The following is a 24,888-nucleotide window of genomic DNA, read 5'->3' as shown; positions in this document are numbered from 1 at the left end:
TAGAACTGAGTGCTCCAAAGGCTCTCACTCTCTGCACATTGTCTACTAGTATTAATTCCCATCTACTGCAAGAGACTTCCTTGATGAGGGTTGAGTGATACACTGATCTGTGGGTACAGCAATATGTCACTAGGAATCATTTTTTGATATGTTCCTTTAGCAGAATAGCAGTAGAAGGTTTGGGAGAAAAGATCTTAACCCAAGGGAGTGAAAGTTGTTTAGTAATAGAAGTTGCCCTACAATACTGTTGATTACACAACTATGTAGTATCTATAACGTATTAGTCCTTCCAAGGCTCAAGGAACATTAAGGAGAAAGGGCAGAAAGAATGTAAGAGTCGGGTGATGGGGGAGGACAATAAACACTATCTTCTGGGCATGACATGGCCCTTGCACTGGAGATGGGAAGGGTTCATGGTGCCTGTATAATCCTAGAGAACTCTAGGCTTCTGGCAGATGCTAGAGGCAGGGGACACATTTCTCTTATATGCTGCATGGGATATACTGTTCATCTAAAAGTGTAGTTTAAGTGAAGTTTCTGTTTATTTTTAGTTTGTATGTCTTACCTGTATGTCAAATAATCCACTATTATTATGCCAAGACTTATGTGACATTTTATATCCATTAATATTTGTTTACAACCTTTGGTGCATATATATTTAGAACTGTTGTATCTTCTTACTATTTTTTCTTTTTATTAATATGTACTGGACATCTTTATCTCTTCTAACTTGGTTTGAAGTTGATGGTGCACCAAATAACTGCATGTTATATACACACACTTATATATGTATACAATATATAAACCTATATATATTGTATATATATATATATATATATATATGAGAGACTAAATACACACTGTTCATATAAGGAAAAAAAAGTTGCCCTACAAAAGGTGATAAGCATGCATCTCCTGGGAGGGCTTCAGCTGAAGTTGGCGACTCTCCTGATTCTTGAGCTCTTCTAATTCTGAAAAGTTCATGATTGATTTCCATGGTTAGAGTTTCAAACTCTTTGGCAAGCCCCTTGTGTTTTGACTGTTTTTTTTATATCCTGTTGCTGTAACAAAATGTTCTGACCAGAAACAACTTGGGTAAGAAAGGGTTTATTTGGCTTAAACTTCCAAGTCACAGTTCATCATTGAACTATTCAGGGCAGGAATAAGCAAGCACTTAGAGGCATGAACCATGAAGAATACTACTTGCTGTCTCCTTGTGTGGTCAGTGTTCATCTAGCTTCCTTAAACAATCCAAGATCACTTACCTAAGGATAGTGCCACCCTCAGTAGGCTGGACCCTCCTTCATCAATTAACAATCAAGATAATCACCCAAAGACATGCCCACTGTCCAATATGATTTAAGCAATTCTTTAATCAAGGCTTATTTCTCACATGACTCCAGACTGTGTCAGGTTAACAATTAAACCTAACTTTGTATCTATGGCTCCCCCACAGCCAATGACCTGTCACTAAGGCTGCCTAGGAGCCTTTCCTTAGAACCCATTGTACATGAAAAGAGGGACTTGGACTGGGTGAGGTGGATTTGTCAGTTTGCTACCCAAAGTATCTTAATTTTTAAGCTTTGTACCATAACAATCATAATTTCTGTAATAGACAAGAATCTTGTGGCTGCTAAGCTGTACTATTTCTCATTCTTGACCTCTGTAGAAGCTTTCAGCCTCTGGACTTAAGCAGTCTTAAATTCTGGTTGTAAGACACTCTAGCCTGCAACATATCACTGAATTTCTTGGCAGGGTTGATTCTGCTGATCAGGCTGGCTAGTTATGTATCACTGCCCTTACTCGCTGCTCAGTGTTTGTCTCTCCTGGTTTCATTCTCAGTCAAAGGGGATGACCTTCCCAATATAGAAGGACTATTCAAGTAGCTATTGCTTTATTAGAACCACCACACTAGTTCTCAAGAAACCCTAAGTTCTATCCGCTTGTAGATAGATATAATAAACTTCATTGTTCCTACAGGCAACAGTCTCTTGTTTCTGCCTGTTCTGTTTTTACCTCCCTTGGCTTGAACCCTGCTTTCCACATCTTCATCTCTAACATGAACTAGCAGCAGTCTTGGGATCTCCCAGGACAGACAATGTCCAGCTAGGTATTCTTCAGGATCCTGCGCAGAATTTCATACCAGAAACACTTCCTCTAAGCCCAAGGTAGATAGACATCTAGTCAACCTCCAAAGGAAAATCTTCCTTTTGCAGAACAATGCTGTGCAGTGAAAGTATCTTTATCTTTTAACAAGGTGTGACCCCCCCCCCCTTTCACAAAATCCTAGACTGGAAACAAGCTTTCTGTGTGTGTACAAAAATAGGAAGATTTGAAGTCTTTCTCTACTAATATTTATGTGTTCTTGATTATTGGAAATAAATTTTCCCTCTAAGGAAAAATTGGTAATTTAGTAAGAACTCTTTCTTAAAAGAGTAAATGGATAGTATTGAAGGATACTTTTTAATTAAAAAGCAGAACATTTTATTAGGAGAAATAAGATGGTGATTTTTAGGGTCTTGAAGTTTTATTCTAAGTTCTTACTAAAATTTTTATAATGTATAGTGACCTTCCAATATAAATGAATGACAATGTATAGTGACCTTCCAATATAAATGAATGATAGCATTCTATTTCTTGCCTTTCATCTCTTACTTATAATCACTTAAATAGATTTGATAGCTGTTTCTTACACAGCCTAGAATTTTCAAAAGAGGAAACTATCAAATTGTGTGTGTGTGTGTGTGTGTGTGTGTGTGTGTGTGTGTGTTTATGAGACATGCATTTAGGTACAAGTGCCCTCAGAAATCAGAGGTATCAGATAACCTTAGAGCTTGAGTTATAGACAGTTGTGAGCCACCTTTAAAGGTGCTGGGAGTCGCTCTCTAGCCCCATGCTAGAGCATTGTACTTCCTTAGCCAGTTAGCCATCTCTAAAGTTCATTTTCTAGTTTAGTTTTTTGTTTGTTGTTTTGTAAACCTGACGTTTCATAACAATATGCAAGAAGAAATAAGGAAGTTGGTACTAGGTGTTTTAATACCAAATGACCTGGTAATAAAAGTGACTACATTTTCTGTTCAAGAAATGAAGGGTATATACAACCAGAAGTTTAGTCATTTCTTTCTAAAAGGTGGAAATATATATTATGTAAAAGTGGCAGGGAGAGATGCTGGTTTTCTTCAGCTACTGTTGGGAGGGGTAATTGATTGGGAAAAAGATAAACAGTTTTCCACTTTCTTCACTGAACATGCAACCCTCTATTCTTCTTCTGCTCTCCCTCCTGCTCCCTCCCCTCTCTCTCATTGACCCCAATAGCCCTTCTATCCACTGTTGCATGACAGGTAAAAGTCCATGTCTCTTGACATGTCATCCCTTCTCTTAGCTTACTCTGTATGTTTTTGTTTGCAGGTCTGTGGTTGTCCACTCTATTGGAAAGCCCCCATGTTCAGGGCTGCAGGAGGAGAGAAGACTGGATTTGTGACAGCACAGTCATTCATTGCCATGTGGAAAAAGTAAATATGTGAACAGTCATTCTGAGACTAGCAAAGAATTGTGTGGTCCTTATAAAAAGTATTTATCTTAATATCTTATTCATTTTCCTTGTGTCTTATAGTTCAAAAAGGAAAATTCTATGATTCATTACTAATTATACCTTTATAAAACCTTTATCTTTTTGCCTTTAAATAATGACAGGTGTGGTGACAAATTCTTTTAATATCAGCTCTGTGGAGGCAGAGGCAAACAGATCTGTGAGTTTGAAGCCAGCCTAGTCTGCATAGCTAGTTTTAGGCTATACAGGGCTACATAGTAAGAACCTATCTCAAGGGTAGGTGAGTAAGAGGGCTCAGAGAGACGACTCAGCAATGACTGCTTCTTTAGATGACCTTGGTTTGATTTCCAGCACTTGGTGACTCACAGTTACAGCAATCTGTATATTCTGGGTATACAGAGCCCTTTTCTGGCCTCCTCATGTATGTGGTACATACAGACAAAAACCCCATACACATAATTTTTTTAAAAAATGCATTTTTAAGTAGCTACTAATTTGACAGTTTCTTTCTTGGTTTTACCTATAAAAGTAGAGACTTGGGATTTAAATCCAACAGCAATAATAAAAGTAAATAAAGACTCTGCTTTATGGGCAGAACTATGTGTATCACAGGAAAACATCTGCAGCTGGAGAAGAGGTTCTGTGGATAGGAGTGCAAGTGGAAGGAAGGCTCGAGCTCGGATCCCAGGACCACATGAAAGGACAGGTGTGCCTGTGCGAGCCTGTCACCTAAACATGAGGCAGATCCGAGGACTCAGTGGCCTCCAGCCTTGCAGAAACTTAAAGCTTCAGGTTCAATGACAGGCCCTGTTTAAAAAAAAAAATAAAGTGAAGAGGTAAAGTAGTAGAAAACGAATGTCCTTTAGACACCACAGCACACATGCACGTGTACCTGCACATCCCTGTGAATGCACCATTCACAGGCATACACACACACACACCAGAATAAAGGTAAAAAAAGAAAAATATAGTTACAGTCTTAAATAATCTAGTGGAAAATTATATGTGATTGATTTATCAAAATCACTAAATTCTTACAGATATTAATCCACTTTTTTAAGAACTACAGTCAAGGAACAAAAGACTAGATTACTTATCAAATATTCTTGACTTTTAATATTCTGATAAATAATCTCAAATTCAAACCCAACTTTTTATTTAAATCCCCTCCTTAGATGCTATTTGTAGATGGAAGCTTCTATCTTGTCAGGTTTTACAGCCATTCAGTCCTAAGGACACACACAGAGCCTTATATTAATTATAAATTATTTGGCCTCTTATCTCAGGCTTATTATTAACTAGCTCTTACAACTTAAATTAACCCATAATTCTTATCTATGTTTAGCCACATGGCTTGGTACCTTTTCTCAGTGAGGCATCTGAGATCTCATCTTTCTTCCTCTGCATCTGACTAGAGACTGACTCTGCATTTCTTCTTCCTAGAATTCTCTTAGTATGATCACCCCACCTATACTTTTCTGCCTAGCTACTGGCCAATCAGCATTTTATTAATTAATACAAGTGACAAATCTTTACAGTGTCCAAGAGCATTATCCCACATCATTTCCCCTTTTTTCTTTTCAAAATAAGAACTCGAATTTAATCTCCTTTGTTAAGCTTTTTTCTGACTGTTATCTACAACAACTTGTAACCAACACTCTAAACAAAGACAAATATCCATAATCCGTTTTTTGGGAATGTGGGCATAGTTTTCTAAGCTACTTCCTACTGGTTGGGGCACTGATAATCTTATGGGGACCAAAAGAAAATTTAGGATTATAATGAAGTCCTGACTGGAGTATTCTGTGGGCTGGATCACTCAGTCAGCAGTCTTGAGGCTGTTCTGGATGTAGAACTCAGAGGAAACTACAACAGAGGTGCTCTGAAACATTGGATTATCTGGGCCATCCATTCCCAATGAAGACTTTTCAGGGTGTTTCCTTGATCAAACCTTATTTTTCTTAATCCAGAATAAATCCACAGCCTCTCACTTCCTGTGGAAACAAAAGCAAAACCTCTTCTCCAAAGTAACGTATCTTTTGACATAAATTTTGAAGTTAAGGCATTTTCAAAATATATAGCTTGGAATAATCCAGCAACTTTTATAATCAAATAAACATTTGATTTGATTATAGTAGCTTTTAGTAGCTGTTGCTCCATCCTCAACAGTCAAACAATTCAAAGACAGCACAGTAACATACAGGATCCAGATTCTCTGCGTATTTTCCATCTTTATGTGGCCTTTTTTTACTTTATTTCTTTTATTTTTAATTTTTGGTTCTTTGAGACAGGATTTCTCTGTGTATCTTTGACTTCCCTGGATCTTGCTCTGCAGACCAGGCTGGCCTCAAACTTACAGAGATTCACCTGCCTCTGCCTCCCGAGTGGTGGGATTAAGGGTGTGCCCCATCCCCAGACACTCTATTTCTCTTTTGAAGGACTTTCTCTATCCTTTTTCTTTTCTCTCCCAAGCCTACATATATTTTTAAAGACACTAAACCATTTTAGAAGTTTTTTTTTTCCATCTGAATCTGTCTTTACTGTTTATCTCTATATTTTTCTGAGCATAGAGTCTTTAATCTGCTCAGCAGCCTGGTTAGGATTAAAGTTGCAGCTTTGGCGACTGGCTCCACCCCATTCCTTGACCTCCTGAGAGTCTAGCTTCATGGTGTAAATATTGGAAGGAACTATGTGTATTGTCACAACTCTACGGAGTTTCTAGGTCAATACCTAGCTGCTCATAAACACTATTTGTTTGGTGGCCTGGCCTCTTAACAGAGCCATGTGGTGTTTGCTGCTAAGGCTGAGTCAGGAAGCCTCTCTTAAAGAAGCCGTGCCTCTCTTACTCACCACCAGCAAACAGCCTACCGGAGTAAAGACGGTTACCGAGAAGTTGCACTTGACCTGTTCTCATCTGTCTAGAATCCTTTTTTATAAAACTTTCTCAGACTGTATGTGGAAATTCTTGCCCTATGTTTGGGCACCAGCTATTAGATATTGTTTTGTTTTGTGGCAACATCTCGTGTAGCCCTGGGCTCACTAGGTAACCAGTGATGACTTAGACCTTCTGACCTTCCTGCTTCCATTTCCCAAATTCTTGGATTATGCACTGGGTGTGTGCAGTACTGGGGACTGAACCCAAGGCTTTGTGCTTGCTAGGCAAACCTGTAATCTACGTTTAAGCCCCAAGTGCCATTCCTTAAACCACTAACATTTAGGACAGTGCTTCTCCTAATGCTTCTCCAGCCTTCCTAATGCTGTAACCCTTTATTAATATGGTTCCTCGTGTTGTAGTGACCCCAACCATAGAATTATTTCATTACTACTTCATAACTGTAATTTTACTACTGTTAAATTTGCAACCGTTAAATCACAGGTTAAGAATCACGGATCTAGGAGATCACGGCCAGTGTCTAAGTTAGGGCTGTTGCAATGAAACACTATGACCAAAAAGCAAGTAGGGAAGGAAAGGATTTATTTGGCTTACACTTCCATATTCCTATTCATCATTAAAGTAAGTCAGGACAAGAAGTCAAACAGAGCAGGAACCTGGAGGCAGGAGCTGATACAGATACCATGGAGGAGTGCTGTTTACTGGCTTGCTTCCCATAGCTTGCTCAGCTTGCTTTCTTATAGAACCCAAGACCACCAGCCCTAGGGGTGACACCACCACCATGGACTGGGCCTTCACCTACTGATCACTAATTAAGAAAATACTTTACGGCTATATCTTATAGAGCCATCTTCTCCATTGAGGTCCCTCCTATTAGATAACTCTAGTTTGTGTGTAAAGTTGACATAATGTAATATGTCATAATAATAAAAACCCAGAGACAGATACTGGAATTCAACCTGAAGATCAGAGAAGCAAAGCAGCCAAGCCAGTCAGAGCTCTTACCTCTCAGCAATCCTCAGACTGAAAGCGAGTGAGTTCCTGTCTCATCCTGCCTTATATTCCTCTCTAGTCCTGGGATTAAAGGCATATAACTCCCTAGTACTGGGATTAAAGGTGTGAGTCACCACCACCTGGATCTGTTTCTGCATTGATCTTGTGTAGCTCTGGGTGGCCTTGAACTCACAGAGATCCATCTGCCTCTGTCTCCCAAATCCTGAGATTAAAGATGTGTGACACCACTGGATGGCCTCTAGTGGCTTAGTTTGACTTTCTGGTCTTCAGGCAAGCTTTATTTATAAAATATAAATAAAATATCACTATAACATAAGACTAGCCAGCACAGCCAGTCTTTCCTTTTTACTGATAACCCTTCTTTATACAAGTCCTCGCCCTTTCTGGCCTAAATACCCTTCCTCTTAGTAAAATGGAGCTGCTGTCCTCTTACTATTTAAAATACATACATAATACGAGCAGAATTAAACATAGAGGTTCCTTCTAATCCCTTCATACTGTCTGTGGTGGTTTGAAAGAAAATGGCTCCCAAAGGGAGTGGCACTATTAAGAGGTGTGACCTTATTGAAATAGGTGTAGTCTTGTTGAAGGAAATGTGTCATTGTGGAGGCAGGTTTTGAGGTCTCATATATGCTAAAGGCACGTTCAGTATCTCAGTTCGTTTCCTGTTTTCTGTGGGATCAAAATGTAGCTCCTTCTCTACTCTCAGTTCCTTCTCCAACACCATGCCTGCCTTCTTGTCATCATATCCACCGTGAGGATAATGGACTAAATCTCTAAAATTGTAAGTTACCCAATTAAATGTTTTTTTTTCCTTTATAAGAGTTGCCATGGTCTTGGTGTCTATTCACAACACCCTTACTAACTCACTACACAATGACTCTTAGTTGTATGATGTTGGAAAACAAAATGAGTGATTAGTAAATGCATTATGCATTCCTAGTCTTAAAAATCTAACAGTAAATCACATCTTTCTTCATTATATTAGGACTGAAGTGATAAGGGTAAGACACTTCCAGTTAATAAACTTCTTCAAAGAAGTACACCCAAGCCAAAGGGTACAGTTGCTTCATGTTGTCCCAGTGGGGATTAGCATTGTATTCTTGGATTGAGTTGTACAAATACCAAGGAATATAAGATCCCTAAGACAATCTATACCATCTGGATGATACTACAAAGTCACCCCACCTCTCCTATAGCAGAAAAAAAAATAGCCTTGATAAAATGTAAGGAACATCCCTTTTTAAATGTGTTTAAGTAGAGGTAAAAGTAAGAGGCTTCCTTGTAAGCTAGAAATAGCACAAAGAAAGAAGGAAAAAAAGTACTAATGAGCAAGCATAAACTAACAGAGAAAAATCATTTGTCCTTGGGTTTTCCATTATTATTGTTGTTTTAAGAAAAATATTTTGAGAATTTTAAACATTGTAGGTTGACACTTATTTCCCACCTGCCAGTTCCCAAATAACCAACTCAGAGGCTGAATATGAATTATAAATGCTCAGCCAATAGCTTAGGCTTGCTACTAGCTAACTCCTACACTTAAATTAATCCATAATTCTTATCTCTACTTGGTAATATAATATCTCTTACCACATGACTTGGTACCTTTTTCAGTATAGCATTTTCATCTTCCTTCTCTGGGTTTTCCAGCAACTCTCTAACTCTGCCCTTCCCAAAACTCTCCTAGTCTAGTTCTGGAGCTCAGTCTCTTCCTGCCCAGCTATTGGCCATTTGGCTGTTTATTAGCCAAATGAAAGTAATACATACTCATAGTGTACCAAAAGATTGTTCCATAGCAATACATGAGTATATATTTATATCATTTCTACCTCTCCTCCCAATTGTGTGTCCCTCCCTCTCTGTGGTATTTTTGCATTCTAGGACATGGAGCCAGAAAAGATCCTATGGCCTGAATAGTAGGAACCTTCCACCATGGTCTACATAGCAAGTTCCAGGCCCATCCAGGGCTATTTAGTGAGACCCTGTCACAAGAACAAACAAAGAAACATAGTGAGGAATTCATCTTGATCTTTCCATTTCCCAATAGCAAAATCAAAATTTGAACTGAGAGGGATGATTTTGTTTGTAATTGGCATATAATAACAGTAGTAGGATTTAAGAACTTAAAATTTCTAGATGGTCTGGCTTCTCTTCAATGATCTTCCTTTATCCAGGTAGCTGCCTGGCCCTGAAAAGTCCTCATCTGGAGCATTAACTTGGAGTTAAAAGAGTAAATAATTGACACAGCCCTTGTCAGAGGCATCTTTAGTCACTGAACTTATTATTGTTGGCAAAAAGATCACCTAGCAGTCTAGGAAAACAGCAAGGTGTGAGCGTTATTAAGAGAAAGCTGTGGACAAGCTGGGGGATGAAAATAAATAGGAGATAGTCTAGTAAAAGAGACATTAGACCTAAACACAGGAAATAGATCTGCTGATATTTTTAATCTAGGACAGTATGAGAAGCTGAAGCTGACTGTAACAAAGGACAGCATGCTTACTTTGAGAAAAACAGCCAGTTTTTAGTTAAGTCTGTCTCAGAGAGAGCGGACAGTTGTTCTATCGGGTAGCGCAGCACTGCGGCGTGGCCACCACGGCCATGCCACTTTATGGAAATGAATCGCCGACTCTGGGGAAAAACAACTTTTGCAAAAAGTCAATGAACAAGAAGTCATGATGGGCAAGTCTGCAGGAAACTGCTCAGAGTTCCTTCTCTGCTGTGGTTACCAAATGGTTTGGGTGCCCTCTAGTGGGAGTTCTTCTTAAAATGCCATTGAAAAGCCAGATTCTGTGTGAGAATGTAAGGAGACTAAGTGAAGGATGGTTTGAGTCTTATCCCTAGGAAAGGAGCTTTCGTTTTTAACTTTTTTGCAAACTTCACCCTTCACATAAAGCAATTTGAGTTGCAAATACAGTATATTAAAACGTTTAAGCCATAATGGCTCATGCCTATAATCACAGCACTTTGGAGAAAGATTGCTGTAAGTTCCTATCTAGCCTGGGCTACAGTGTAAGATACTATTTCTTTAAAGTCCATAAATATTCAAGCACAAAGAATAATTGGCAGGTGATAATATAAAATTCAAACATTTTGGCATATAAATATGCTTCCTGACTTGCTCCAGTAATAAGCTCCGTATAGAATTTTTAGAACTAACTAGTGCTTCTTTTGTAGGTTGCTAAATAACCATCATGATGATGCCTCTAAGTTCATCTGGCTCCTAGCAAAACCCAGCTGCAGCTATCTGGAACAGGAGGATTTTATTCCTTTACTTCAGGTGATTTTATATAATATATATTATATATAATATATATATTATATATATTGATATTATATATATTTTGAGTTTACTTTTGGAGTTTGAAAGTGGGGGCGGGTTGTTTGTTTGGCTGGTTGGCTAGTTGGTTCTGGGGTTGTTTGTCCGTTTGTTAGTGACAGGATCTTACTGTATAGTCCAGGCTAACATCAAACTTTTAATCTCAAAAGCTAGGATTAAGGTACACATCATTGACTGGTAAGACATTTTTTTCTTTTTTATTGTAAGGTGCAACTATAATACTATGTCAGTAGAGCTACATATATCTAGAGGCCAGATTACTAAGAATGGTTTTTATAGTTGTTTTAGTAGTGAAATCTTTTGTTAAACGAAATCTAAAACAGAACTCACAGTATAAAGTAGACAAAGCAGGTCTGCTTCCACCGCATTCGGCCTTCTCCTTAGTCATTCACAGAAACCAGTGAAACATCTTATGAAACCTTAGAAATGGAAAAGATAGCTTGGAAGGGACTGGACAGATGGCTCAGAGGTTAAGAGCACTGGCTGCTCTTCCAGAGGTCCTTAGTTCAATTCCCAAAACCCACATGGTGGTTCACAGCTATTTATAATGAGATCTGGTGCCCTCTTCTGGCATACAGGTAGAGCACTGTATACATAATAAATAAATAAATCTTAAAAAAAGAAAGATAGCTTTGAAAATACTAATATCAGCCATAGTTAAGAACCTATGAGGAACTGATAGCTGCTGGAAGAGAGAAAATCAGTTTTCTTAATAGCATGACATTGAGTTTATCAACCATACTTCAGGGCAAGCCTCATGCTCAGAAATAGTTGGCCAACATAAAATGAACTCCATAGTGGTAGTGGTGGCGGTGGTAGGGTGTCTGTGTGTCTATGTGTGTGTTCTGGTTTTTTGTTTGTTTGGTTGGTTTTTGGTTTTTAGAGACAGGATTTCTCTGTGTAATGGTGTCTCTTTGACTCTGCCTACTCTTTCTCTATCTCTGTTCTGATTTCCTGCCTGGCTTTATGCTGCTAAGCCATTGGCCCCAAAATCTTTATTCCTCAACCAATAAAAGCAACATATATACAGCAGGACATCACACATCATATGTCTGTTTTGGTAGGTATTGCAGTTGCCTCTGGCTATTAATTTAGGAGGAACCTAGAGACCCTCTTAACAGTCTCTAAGGTAAAGGTTCTTTAAAATTCCAGCTAGACAATAAAAAAGTTTTATCTCATAATCTTCCATGAGAACAAGATAATGGTTTTTAGGTAAACAAAATCTTAAATTGAAAACAAATTTTTCTGAATAATCTCTTTTTTCCTTTTGAAATATGGTCTCACTCTGTAAATCAGTATAGTCTCTTCTCATTTGTAGAAATGCAAGTATGCTAGCACACCTGGCTACCACTACTTTAATAAAAACTGATGGGCATTAACTTGACTTTGTGCTATTTTTCCCAAAAATTTGATGCCTATAGATTAGGAAACAAAATAATTTTCATTGGCTTGTCTCTGTCATTATTCTTAGTATACTCTACCAAGATCTGTAGGATAACTTTTCCAAACAACCCTTAATGTGTTAGAATTACATTACATACTTCTAAAACATTTGATTCACACATCACCAAATATAGCTAATTTAAAATTTTGTTTTTAAGCATATTGTGTGTGTAGAAAATCATGTATTATAAACATGCTTAAATTTTCAGTGTACTGTACAGTATTCCAGAATAGAATATTTGCTCAACTATCTGCTTTTTCCACAAGAAGGAAAGGTTTCTGAATAATTTTTTTAATGTTTATTTATTAACTTTGTTTTGATTTCAATCTTTTTAAGGATGTGGTAGATACACACCCTGGCCTCACCTTCCTGAAAGATGCTCCGGAATTCCATTCCCGCTATATCACCACGGTAAGATGAGTGCTGATGTGTCATAATCAAACTGCTTAAGTCATCTCTTTATTGTTGTCTAGCATCCAGACTTTCACACTGTTGTACAGAAGGTAATTTGGGCTATAATGATTATTTTAAATGGAAAGAAGGTAAAAAGTAAAAATAAATGGGTAATATTTTATTTATATTTATATCCTTTCATATGTGGGTCAATACTTAACAGAGGTCTGTGGTATAAAATTGCACTGATATTCTGTCTGGTATTATGAAACATATAATTATTCTTTTCTGAGATTTATTTTTACTTTTGTGAGTGTTTCACTTCCATGAGGGTCAGTGCTCACGTGCATGCGGTTCCTGAGGAAGCCAAGAGGGGATCAGATTCCCACTGGAGCTTCAAGAATGCTGTGAGCTACCATGTGGGTGCTAGGAATTGAACCTGGATCCTCTGGAAGAGCAACCAGTGCTCTTAACCTCTAATCCACCTTTCTATCCAGTGTCTTTGCTCTTAGAATTTTTCATATTTGGTTGAGCTTTAGCATTTTCAAGTAATACTGAAAATAATTGTTAACAGTTTAGCTCCGCCGGGCGGTGGTGGCGCATGCCTTTAATCCCAGCACTCGGGAGGCAGAGGCAGGCGGATCTCTGTGAGTTCGAGACCAGCCTGGTCTACAAGAGCTAGTTCCAGGACAGGCTCCAAAGCCACAGAGAAACCTTGTCTCGAAAAACCAAAAAAAAAAAAAAAAAAAAAAAAAAAAAAAAAACAGTTTAGCTCCTCAAAAATGATGTTTCTAGACCCCTAACGTTGTGTCTAGAGATAAGGAGATGTAGCTTATGTGTAAACAGAGAACAGACCATGTAGGAATCTAGAATATAGAATAGCATGCTCACAACTCCAGTTTGTGAGGTGCTCACACTCCTTGTTTCTGAGGTACAGTCTGATCTAGTGAGTCACAGGTAAATGTCATCATGAGTAAGAGGGTACAGGCCAGCAGTGATGCCTCGGCCCAAATGGGTATTCAAAACACAAGCTCAAGGCACACCTCATATTCACAGATAGATTCAAATGAGACAGCCTTTGCCAATGGCTTACTTAGATAACATCTCAACAGGGTAGTCTCCTCTAGGGAGAATTCTGTCATTTTGAGAGTATAGTTCTAATATAACAGTTGGCTACTACATTATTTGAGTAGTTTCCTCTTGTTGAAATATCTTTCTTTGCTTTTCCATTGGTTTTCTTTTGATGCTAGAAAACTTTGTAAGATGTTGACCAGTAAGAAAACTCAGCAGCTAGACAGTGATGCCTGCTTTTAAATCCAAGCACTAAGGAGGCAAAGGCTGGTGAATCTCTATGAATTTGAAAGCCATTCAAGTCTACAAAGCAAGTTCCAGGACTACACAGAAAGACCCTGTTTCCAAAACAAACAAACAAAGAAAAAAGGCTCAGCACCCTAGCCAGCAAACCTAATGACCAGAGTTTGGTACCTGGAACAACACGATGGAAAAAGAGAATCAACTCCCATAAGTTGTTCTCTGACCTCCGTACTCACACACCATGGCATGTGTATATGGGGGGGGGGGGGGTGGCAGAGAGACAGAGACGGGGGAGGGAGGGAGAGAGGGAGGGAGGGAGGGAGGAAGGAAGGAAGGAAGGAAGGAAGGAAGGAAGGAAGGAAGGAAGGAAAGATTAAATTTTAAAAGAAAAATGTAAGGGTTTTTTTTCAGGAACTCACTATGTAGACCAGGCTGATCTTAAACTCAGAGAAATATGCCTGCCTCTGCCTCTCAGGTACTGGGATTAAAGACATGCACCCTACCACCCAGCTATGGCAGGGTCTTTAAGTATGGGATTTTGTCATCTGCAAATAGAGAGTTTTATTTCTTTTCCTCATTGTATCTCTTTTATATCTTTCTCTTTTCTTACTACTCTAGCTAAGACTCAGAAGAGTAGAGGGAGTGAGCATCCTTGTCTTGTTCCAAATTTTAGAAAAAAAACACTAGTATTTTTTTCCTTTTAATATAATGTTGACATAAAGATATGTCATATATAGTTTTTATTATTTTGAGGTATTTTCCATCTATTACTAATTTCTCAAGGAGTTTTTTTGGTTTGGTTTGGTTTGGATTTTTTGTTTTGGGGGGTTTTGTTTATTCGTTTGTTTTTCAAGACAAGGTTTCTCTGTGTAGCAGTCCTAGCTGTCCTGGAACTAGCTCTTGTAGACCAGGCTGGCCTCGAAAACACAGAGATCCACCTGCTTCTGCCTCCCTAGTTCTGGGATTAAAGGCGTGCGCCACCACCGCCTGTCTCTCCAGTAGTTTTATCATTAAGGTATGTTCAACTTTGTCAAACTCCTTTTCTGTACTATCAAAATGATCATGTGATTTCTGTCCTTAAGTATAGTTAAGTGGTGCAATTATATTTATTGATTTACATATGATGAACCAACCTTTCATTCCTAACCTTGCTTGCTAATAACTCTCTGCCCTCTGCCTCTCCTCACTGTGACTAGGAAGCCCATTTCTGCTTCGGGTGCTTTGCTCCTCCTCCTCCCTGACATAGAATGCTCTCCTGCAGGTTTTCATTCACATTACACTGATTCACCCTCACTTCCAGATTCTTGCTTAGATTGCCCCAGATCACTTTCTGCTTCATTTTTCTTAACTCTTTTCTGACATTTAATTTTTTTGCTTATTGTCTGTCTATAATATAAACTACATGAGAAAATGAACTTTATTTACATATTTTATTTATCTGGTTCAGTACTCAAATATGATGCCACTTAACAGCCACACATGTAATATTAAGTAAGCAAAATAATTCTCTTTTTTAAAATTTTTCTTTTTTGAGATTAGACAGGTATCCTACAACTGAGCTACATGCCTAATACTGTGAAATTATTCTTGCTTAAGGAGTCTGCATTCTTGAGATGGCTCAGCAGGTCAAGGTACTTACCACTAAGTGGTAAGTGGACTTGAGTTCAGTCCCCAGACCACATAGTAACAGTTCAGAACTCCTACAGGTGGTTCTCATCCTACGTACATGTGTGGGCACACACGCATACATACACACCAAGTTTTTTAAATAATTCTACATTAATTCTGCAGATCCAAAGGGAATTATTCAGTCTTGGTTATTAGCTAGTCTGTAAACTCAGGGCACATTAACAGCATAACTGAAGTTTTTCAGTGTGTGAATATAATTCCAGCTATTTCAGAGGCTGAGGCAGAAGGAAGTTTGGAAGACCAGCCTGGGCCATGAAGTAAGGTCCTCTTTAAAAAAAAAAAAAAAAAGATAGAAAAATCTTGAAAAGTGTTTTATTTTGAATTCATTATCAGAAAAGAACTTAATGAACAGAAAAGTGAAGAGATATTCTTCATTCTATCTAGTGTGCTATTTTTTGATATGCCTGAACCTATAGTAGTCAATGGTATTCCAGCAACTAGGACCCAAGAAGTTTATGATTTTAAAGAAAAAAGCCACAAAACCCCATTTTTTTTTTTAGAAAATCAGCTCAATAATTTTTGTACAAAAAAATAGTCACTCATAGGATACAGTTAGTTGTCTCTGCTGTTACCATTTTTATGGTGTTTGCATATGATTGCTTACATGTTTATAATTTATTCATATTTTGGTGTTAATATTGTGCTACTTTGTCTCCAATTTACAAGAATGAATCTATTGCTCAGAAATAGGCATTAAGCTGCAAAGTACTTTTAACAATAATAGAGCAGTTGAGACAGCAGCATGAACTGGAGTATCAAGACTCACTTGGAAGTACAGAATGTGACTCTACCATACAGAGATACGGAATAACTGCTACTGCAGTAATCTTATACCAACCCCCCAAAAGAAGTGCAGAGAAGAAGTGCAGTAATAAAGGGCTGGGAATGTGTGTGGCGCAGCAGTAAAGCACTTGTCTGGCATGCAGTGTCCCAGTGCCACAAATAGGTCAAAACAAAAATATAACCGTGAGTATCTAAAAGCAGAACTTTTCATTGCTTATCTGTTCTTTCGAGTGCTCTTTCCATGATGAAATCTAGTCAAATAATGTCATGAAGTAGTTGGAACTTTGATATTTTTTTAAAGTACAGTGAGTTTTTTCTAGAACAAATGCAACATAAGGTCTAGTATAAATTGTTTAATTGTATTCTTGGGCATGAAAGTGACCAAGCTAAAGAGAGCCTGCTCATAGCAAAAACAGTGAAGATCATAATTACATAAATCATGAAAGTCTGTGATACAGGAATATATATTTTATTTTGGTAACTGTTTTGTCAGTTTTTAGACTAGAAAGAACATCAACTAAGTAAAAAATTACTCTATAAATAAGCCCATATTCTTTATTTCCTGAACATTACCAATGGAAAAAAGCCTTTTGATTGTGAGTGAAAGTGAAATATGAAATACTAGTAAATTACAGCCTTTGGATTGCAGTTTTGTGTGTTGGTGAATAAATGCTCTGCTTATGCATGCTAACATATGCCAGCTTTTGAAAAAGCAGGCGGCCCGTTTAAGTTTTTGAAGTGAGCAATAAGCCTTCAAAGACTTCTTCATGGCACTGGCATCAGCAGTGCAGTTATTCTGAGGCTCACGCAGATGGTGTCTCGCTTGGCCTGTATCTATCACTTTAGGCTGGAGTGACTAAGCTGTGCCATTGCTACTTCTCACCACTAAGAACTTTTAAACCCGTTCCCCTTTTCTCTTGACAGAGAAAGAAATCACAGTTTTTGAAAATTTTTAGTTTTCCAAGTTATTTAGAAAGACATTGAAGAAATTTCATAGCCATAACAATGAAAGAATGAATTAGTGCTCCATTCACTATGCCTTTCCAGGTAGAAGAGCCAGGCTCCTGTTGTTTGAGTGTGTCTATCTGCACTCATCACCTGTAGTTAGAATTCTTTGTTAATTTCTGTCTGTACTTAATCTACTTTTAAAACTAGCATGTAATAGAGTCAAACATTTCCCTTCGGCCTATATTGTGAATTAGTTTCCACATGTATATATATGAAACTGACATAGATTCAACTTGTCTGTCAGGTTGACTAGATCTTGGTGAGCGATTGTTTCATTCCTCTCACTGGCAGTAAATAATGATTCTTGTTATTTTCTTGTATTTTAAAATGTTAAATAGCAAGCATGATGGAGAGCTGCTATATTGCTTTCACCACTAGATGGTAGCCCTACTTCAGTGATGAAAAATGCAGACTCCATAATGGGGAAACAAATAAATGTGCTATGGAGTTGAGCCTCAGAATGTGGAGACTGGGAAATGCAAGATGCAAATGCAATATTTTACTTTGCTAAAGAAGCCACTTAGCAAAGACTCACAACAGAGCACACCTAACAAAATTATGGTTTATTTTATTTTACATGTATGAGTATTTTGCTTGCATGTATGTATGTTTATCACATGCCTGCCTGGTGCCACAGATGTCAGAAGAGGGCATCAGATCCCTTGGATCAGATGGTTGGGAGCCACCATGTGGGTGCTGGGAACCAAACTTAGGTCTTCTGCAAGAGCAACAAGTGCTCTTAATCACTGATGTATCTCTCCATCACATAAAACATGGAAGTTTTAAATTCTGCCAAAAGGTAGATAAGAGGCTGGAAAAAAAAAATGGTTCCACAGATAAAAACTCTTCCAGAGAACCAGAGTTTGGCCCTAGCACCCACATGGACAGCTCAAAACTACATGTAACTCCCAACCTGGTCTACAAGAGCTAGATCCAGGAGAGGCTCCAAAGCTACAGAGAAACCTTGTATCAAAAAACCAAAGAAAAAAAACTACATGTAACTCCATCTCCAGGGAAATGTGCTGCCCTCTTCTGGACTCCATGGACACCCACTTACATATAGGTGCTTCTGATCACATTTAACATAAACATATTACATAATTTATTACAAAATTTATTACATATTACAAAAATTTTTTAAAGTAGGAGAAAAAAATAATGCAAAGTTTTATAATATATCTTGCTTTCATAAATTATATATTTGAATAGAATACATACTTTAACTTAATAATAATAAAAATAATCTAAACCAAGAAATAAATTTACATTGGGTAGTGGTAGTGCACGCCTTTAATCCCAGCACTCGGGAGGCAGAGGCAGGCGGATCTCTGTAAATTAGTGACTAGCCTAGTAGTCTACAAGAGCTAGTTCCAGGACAGGCTCCAAAGCTACAGAGGAACCCTGTCTCGATAGATAGATAGATAGATAGATAGATAGATAGATAGATAGATAGATAGATAGATAGATAGATAGATAGGTAGATAGATAGATTTAAATTTTTGTAGGAATTGCCAGAAGTAGTAGTACACACCTTTAATCCCAGCACTCAGGAGGCAAAAGCAAGTGGATCTATGAGTTTGAGGCTAGCCTGGTCTACATATTAAGTTCTTGGCTAGCTAGGGATACATAGTGAGAACCTGGTGAGGGGGGTGGTAGTTGTTTCTTTTTTTCTTTCTTTTTTAAGAAATTGACTATGAAAGAGCGTGTGGTGTTTTATAAATGGTTTTTTCTTTGTTTTATTGGAGACAGGGTTTTACAGTATAACCCAGGCTAGCCTAGAACTTACTATGTAGGTCAGACAGGACTCTAATTTGTGATCCTTCTGCCTCTGTTGGGATTACAGGCATGTATCACCATTCCAAGTCAAATGAAATTTCTGTTCTGTACTGAGAGTCCTTTTTTTTCTTTTTAAATGACTTGACTTTTAATGTCAAGCTTATGGAGAGGATACTACACTGAATAAGACACATCTTTTGGGACTGGAAAGATTGTCCAGTGGTTAAAAGAACTTACTACTCTTGCAAAAGAGCTGTTTGGATCCCAGTACCTTTGTGATGACTGACAAGTACCTGTGACTCCAGTTCCAGGGGATCTGAAGCCCTCTTATGGCCTCTAAGAATGCTTGTATGCATGCAGTGCATATAAACTCATAACAACAAATAAATAACATGTATCCTCATTCATCAAGAACCTCTGAATCTGAATGCTTAGGACAATGGAGAAATTAAACACCAGCTACCTCTGGCTTCTACCTAATACATCAATCAGTCCTGTCCACTTCAGCCTAAGAACTTGACAAAAAGTAACTTCATGACTTCATACAAACCCATTGCTTTATATAGAGTTAATTTTGGAAAGTCTCCCTTATATTGTAGCATTTGATGAGTATAAGGGCTCTTCTTAGTGGTTCTAATTCTGTCCTCTATTCCAACTGCTGCTTCTGCCCAGGAGTCAGACGTTCAGATTGTGACGACATCTTCACTCCAGTCTGTTCCCTTAGATTCAGCCTTTGCTGCATGAGTAATATCTTTATTGTTCACTTTTATATTTTCTACATATTTATGTATCACAGACAAAAATACTGATTTGAAGGAAATATTAATTATAAAATTACTATATATAAAATATAATTATAGTCATTTTATTGCTATATTCCTTTAGCAGAATAATAGTAGTAGGTTTCCCCTATGCCCATGGACGATCTAGTCTCAGGTTCATGGCCGCTTTAGCAGTGTCAGGTCTGGGTTTCATCTCACAGTGTGGGCTTTTAAAGCCCAATTAAAAGGTGGTTGGTTGCCAGGCAGTGGTGGCACATGCCTTTAATCTCAGCACTTGGGAGGCAGAAGTGGGTGGATCTCTGTGAGTTGGACGCAAGCCTTATCTACAGAGTGATTTCCAAGACAGCCAGAGCTGTTATACAGTGAAACCGTTTCAAATTTAAAAAATAAATAAATAATAAAAAATAAAAGAACAGTGGTTGGTTACTTTTATAACATTTGTGCCACTATTGCTATATCTTCCAGGCAAGTCACTGTTACAGGTAACCAGGGTTTGTAGCTAGAAAATTGATGATTACCTTTTTCCTCTGGTAGCATGTAGAGTATATTCCCATACCATGAATTCCAGCAGGAGTGAAGCTTCTAGTTAGCACCAACTTTACCTCTCTGTATTCAGTGACATACATAAATATGTCTTCGGCAATGGGGCTTACTTATCATTAGGTTGCAGAGAGTAGCCAATACCTTTGGCAATAACCTGTAATATTTGGGGTTTCCATAGGACCAAAGTCTCAACAAGATGTAACTCAATTCTGGCACTGGAGGTTTATTTAACTTGGTAACATAAGATGTCTAGTTGGGGCAGGCATTGTCTCTCCTATTATTTGGTGACTCCATTTAGATTTATTTCATATATGTATATATTTTAGAACATTTCTACAGTAATAAGTTCCCATAAGGTTTTTAAACATCCTTTAGTGTTAGTTGTGCCTCCCCATATTCCCCCATTTACCTTTCTCTTCCATCCCTCTCCCTATTTAATCTTCTTAATTCTAGTTTCTCCTTTTTATCTCCATACAATATATCCTATTCCCCCTCCTTGGGAGAACGGTCCTCCCCACTAGACCTTTACTCAGTACTTAACCTCTGTGGTTTTTCAGATTGTAGCACACATGTTGAAAGCTTAAAAGCTAACATTACATAGAAGAGAAAACATATAATATTTGTCTCTTTAGATCTGGGTTGCCTCACTCAGGATGATTTTTTCTAGCTCCATCCATTTACCTGGGAATTTTTTAATATTTATTTATTATGTATATAGTATTCTGTCTACATGTATGCCTGCTGGTCAGGAGAGGGTGTCAAATCTTATTACAGATGGTTTTGAGTGACCATGTGGTTGCTGGTAATTGAGCTCAGGACCTCTGGAAGAGCAAGCAGTGCTCTTGACCACTAAGACATATCTCCAGCCCCTTACCTGAGAATTTTATAATTTAATTTTTCTTAATAGTTAAATAGTATTCTATTAGGTAAATATAACACATTTTTGTTATCCATTCATAAGTTGATGAGTATCTTTGCTGTTTTCAATTAATGGCTATTATGAATGGAGCAGCACTAAATGTGGATGAGCAAGTATCTCTCTAGTAGAATGTAAAGGCAGTCCTTTTGGATATATGCCCAGAACAAGTATAGCTGGATCTTGAGATAGAATGATTCCCAGCTTCCTGAGGAACTGCCAGAGTTCCAAAGTAACTGTAACCGCATCTACTACTCCCCCAACAATGGATGAATGTTCCCCTTTCCCCATATCCTTGCCAGCATGTGTCACCATGTGTTTTCTTGGACTTGGTCATTCTGACTGTGGTAAGATGAAATCTCAAAGTAGTTTTAATTTGCATTTCCCTGATGGCTGAAGATGTTTAACATTTCTTTAACTGTTTTCCAGCAATTTCTGTTTCATCTTTTGATAATTCTCTGCTTAGTTCAACACCATATTTTTTTAAATTTGGGTTGCTTGCTTTATTGTTGTTCAGTGTTTTTAGTTTTAGTTTTAGATACTCATCCTCTATCAGATGCATAATTAGTAAAGATCCTTTCCTATTCTGTAGGCTGCTGCTTTCCCCAAATGACAATGTCCTTTGCAATACAGAAGCTTTTCAGCTTCATTGAGATCCCTTTTATTATTTCTGGTCTTAGTGCCTGTGTTATTGGTGCCTTGTTCAGAAAGTCTTTCCTGTACCAGTTAGTCAAATCTATTCCCCACTTATCATTTCTGTTAGACTCAGGCTAGCAAGTCTTACACTGAGGTCCTTGATCCATTTGGAGTTGAGTTTTATACAGGGTGATAAATATGGATCTATTTGTATTTTTCTACATGCAACCATCCAGTTTGACCAACACCATTTGTTAAAGATGCTGTCCTTTTTTTTAATGTGTATTTTTGTCTTATTTGTCGAAAGTCAGGTGAAGAATTGGAATTTTGATGGAGATTACATTGAATATGTAGATTGCTTTTGGTAAGGTAGCCATCTTCACAATATTAATCTTATCAATCCGTGAGCATAGGAAAGCTTTCAATCTTCTGGTATCTTCTTCAATTTATTTTGGCATTCTTAAAGTTTTTTTTACACAAGTCTAACTTGCTTAATTAGAGTTATTCCAAGATCTTTATTAGGCTGTTGTGAAAAGTACTTGTTCTCTGTCTGTTTGTCATTTGTATATAGGAAGCCTACTGATTTGTGTGTTGATTTTGTATCTAGCAAATCAAGCAAAATGCTAGAAATGTTTATCAGATGTGGAGTTTTTAGGATCTTTTATGTATAAAATTATATCCTCTGCAAATAAAGGTACTTTGATTTCTCCTTTCCTATTTGTATTCCCTTTATCCAGTTGTCTTACCGCTCTGGCTAAGACTTCAAGTATTATATTAACTAGGTATGGAGAGAGTGAATTTTTTTGTCTTGTTCTTGATTTTTAGTAGATGTGATTTGAGTTTCTGTTAGGTTGGTATTGGCTGTAGACTTGCCTTTATTACGTATGTCCCATGTGTTCCTAATCTCTCCAGGATTTTTATCATGAATGGATGCTTTTTTTCAAAGGCCTTTTTTACACCTAATGAGATGATCATGTCATTTTTGTCTTTCAATCTGGTGGATTATGTTCACACATGTGAACCATCACTATCTCTGGGATGAAGCCAATTTGATCATGGTGGAAAATATTTTTGATGTATTCTTTTTTTTTTTTTTTTTGGTTTTTCGAGACAGGGTTTCTCTGTAGCATTGGAGCCTGTCCTGGAACTAGCTCTTGTAGACCAGGCTGGTCTCGAACTCACAGAGATCTGCCTGCCTCTGCCTCCCGAGTGCTGGGATTAAAGGTGTGCGCCACTGCCGCCCGGCTGATGTATTCTTGGATTTAATTTGCAAGTACTTTATTTAGAATCTTTGCATCTGTATTCATAAGGGCCATTGGTCTATAATTTTCTTTTTTTTTTTGTTGGCTCTTTGTGTGGTTTGGATATCAGAGTAATTGTGACCTATAAAAACAAATTAGGAGCTAAGTAGTGGTGGTACATGTCTTTAATTCCAGCACTTGGGAGGCAGAGGCAGGTGGATCTCTGTGAGTTGAAGGCCAGCCTGATCTCCAGACTGAGTTCCAGGACAGCCAGGACTACACAGAAAAACTCTGTCTTAAAAAAAAAATAGGATGGGCTGGAGAGATGGCTCAGAGGTTAAGAGCATTGCCTGCTCTTCCAAAGGTCCTGAGTTCAATTCCCAGCAACCACAGGGTGGCTCACAACCATCTGTAATGGGATCTGGTGTCCTCTTCTGGCCTGCAGGCATACACACAGACAGAATATTGTATATTTAATAAATAAATATTTTTTAAAATAGGAAAAGTCCCTCGGTTTCTATTTTGCAGAATAATTTGAACAGAGGTTAATTCTTTCTTTGACAGTCTGGTAGAATTCTATGCTGAATCCATCTGGCCCTGATCTTTGCTTTTTTTAATTAAATCAACTTATTTTTTACAGCCTGATCACAGTTTCCCCTGCCTCCCTCCTCTCCTCCCAGTTCCTCCCCGTAACCTTCACTACTCCCCCCACCCATTCCTCCTCCTTTCTGTTCAGAAAAGAACAGTTTCCCTTGTGTATCAGCCAACCCTGGCATATCAAGTTGCAGGAAGACTAGGCATCTCATATTCTACTGAGGCTGGAGAAGGCAATCTAGTAGGAGGAAAGGGTCCCAAAAGCAGGTAACAGAGTCAGAGCCAGCCCGTTCCGGCTGTTAGGGTTCTGCAAAAGACAACCAAGCTACACAACAAACGTATATGCAGAGGGCCAAGGTCAGTCCCAAGCTGGCTCTCTGGTTGGTGGTTCAGTCTCTGTGAGCCCAGGTTAGTTGATTCTGTGGTTCTCACAGTCCTTCCTTCCCCTCTTCCACAGAACTCCCGAAGTGCCACCAATGCTTGGCTGTGGGTCTCTACATCTGTTTTCATCCGTTGCTGGGTGAAACCTTGCTATTGACAATTAGGCTAGGCAGAAATCTATGAGTATACCAGAATCATTTCATTGACTTTTTTTGCAGTCATGTATGGTTCTATCCTAGGTCTCTGGACTGTCCAGCCTCTGGGTCCTAGCTCTCAGTCAGGGTCAGAAGTGGACTCCTTCTTATGGTGTGGGGCCTCAAGCTGGACCAGTCATTATTTAGCTGCTCCCTTAATTTCTGTACCAGCTTTACCCCAGCAAATTTTGTAGGCAGGGCAAATTATAAGTCAAAAGTTATGTGGCTGGTTAGAAGATTTTTAATTGCTACTTCTATTTCGCTAGGAGATGAGGAGTTATGGGTCTGTTTAAATTGCTTATTTGGTCTTGAATTAACTTGGGTAGGTAATATATATCAAGAAATTCATCCACTTTTAAGTTTCTCAGTTCAGTAGAGTATAGATTTTTTTAAGTTATGT

General features: G+C 38.1%; 1 protein-coding gene across 2 annotated transcripts in view; it reads left to right on the top strand.

The window, feature by feature from the left end:
* Ppp2r3a (protein phosphatase 2 regulatory subunit B''alpha) overlaps positions 1–24,888 on the top strand; it is a 140,092-nt gene that overhangs the window by 72,324 nt on the left and 42,880 nt on the right. For both annotated transcript variants that reach the window (XM_038321845.1, XM_038321847.1), the window contains 3 exons: positions 3,409–3,512; positions 10,632–10,734; positions 12,575–12,649. In XM_038321845.1, coding sequence (XP_038177773.1) covers positions 3,409–3,512; positions 10,632–10,734; positions 12,575–12,649 — 282 coding nt within the window. The remainder of the gene's footprint in view (positions 1–3,408; positions 3,513–10,631; positions 10,735–12,574; positions 12,650–24,888) is intronic.

The sequence above is a fragment of the Arvicola amphibius genome, chromosome 3 (genome assembly GCF_903992535.2).
Source record: "Arvicola amphibius chromosome 3, mArvAmp1.2, whole genome shotgun sequence".
Lineage (NCBI taxonomy): Eukaryota > Metazoa > Chordata > Mammalia > Rodentia > Cricetidae > Arvicola > Arvicola amphibius.
Note: the sequence above shows the minus strand (reverse complement) of the source record. Positions and strands in the feature narration are given on the sequence as shown.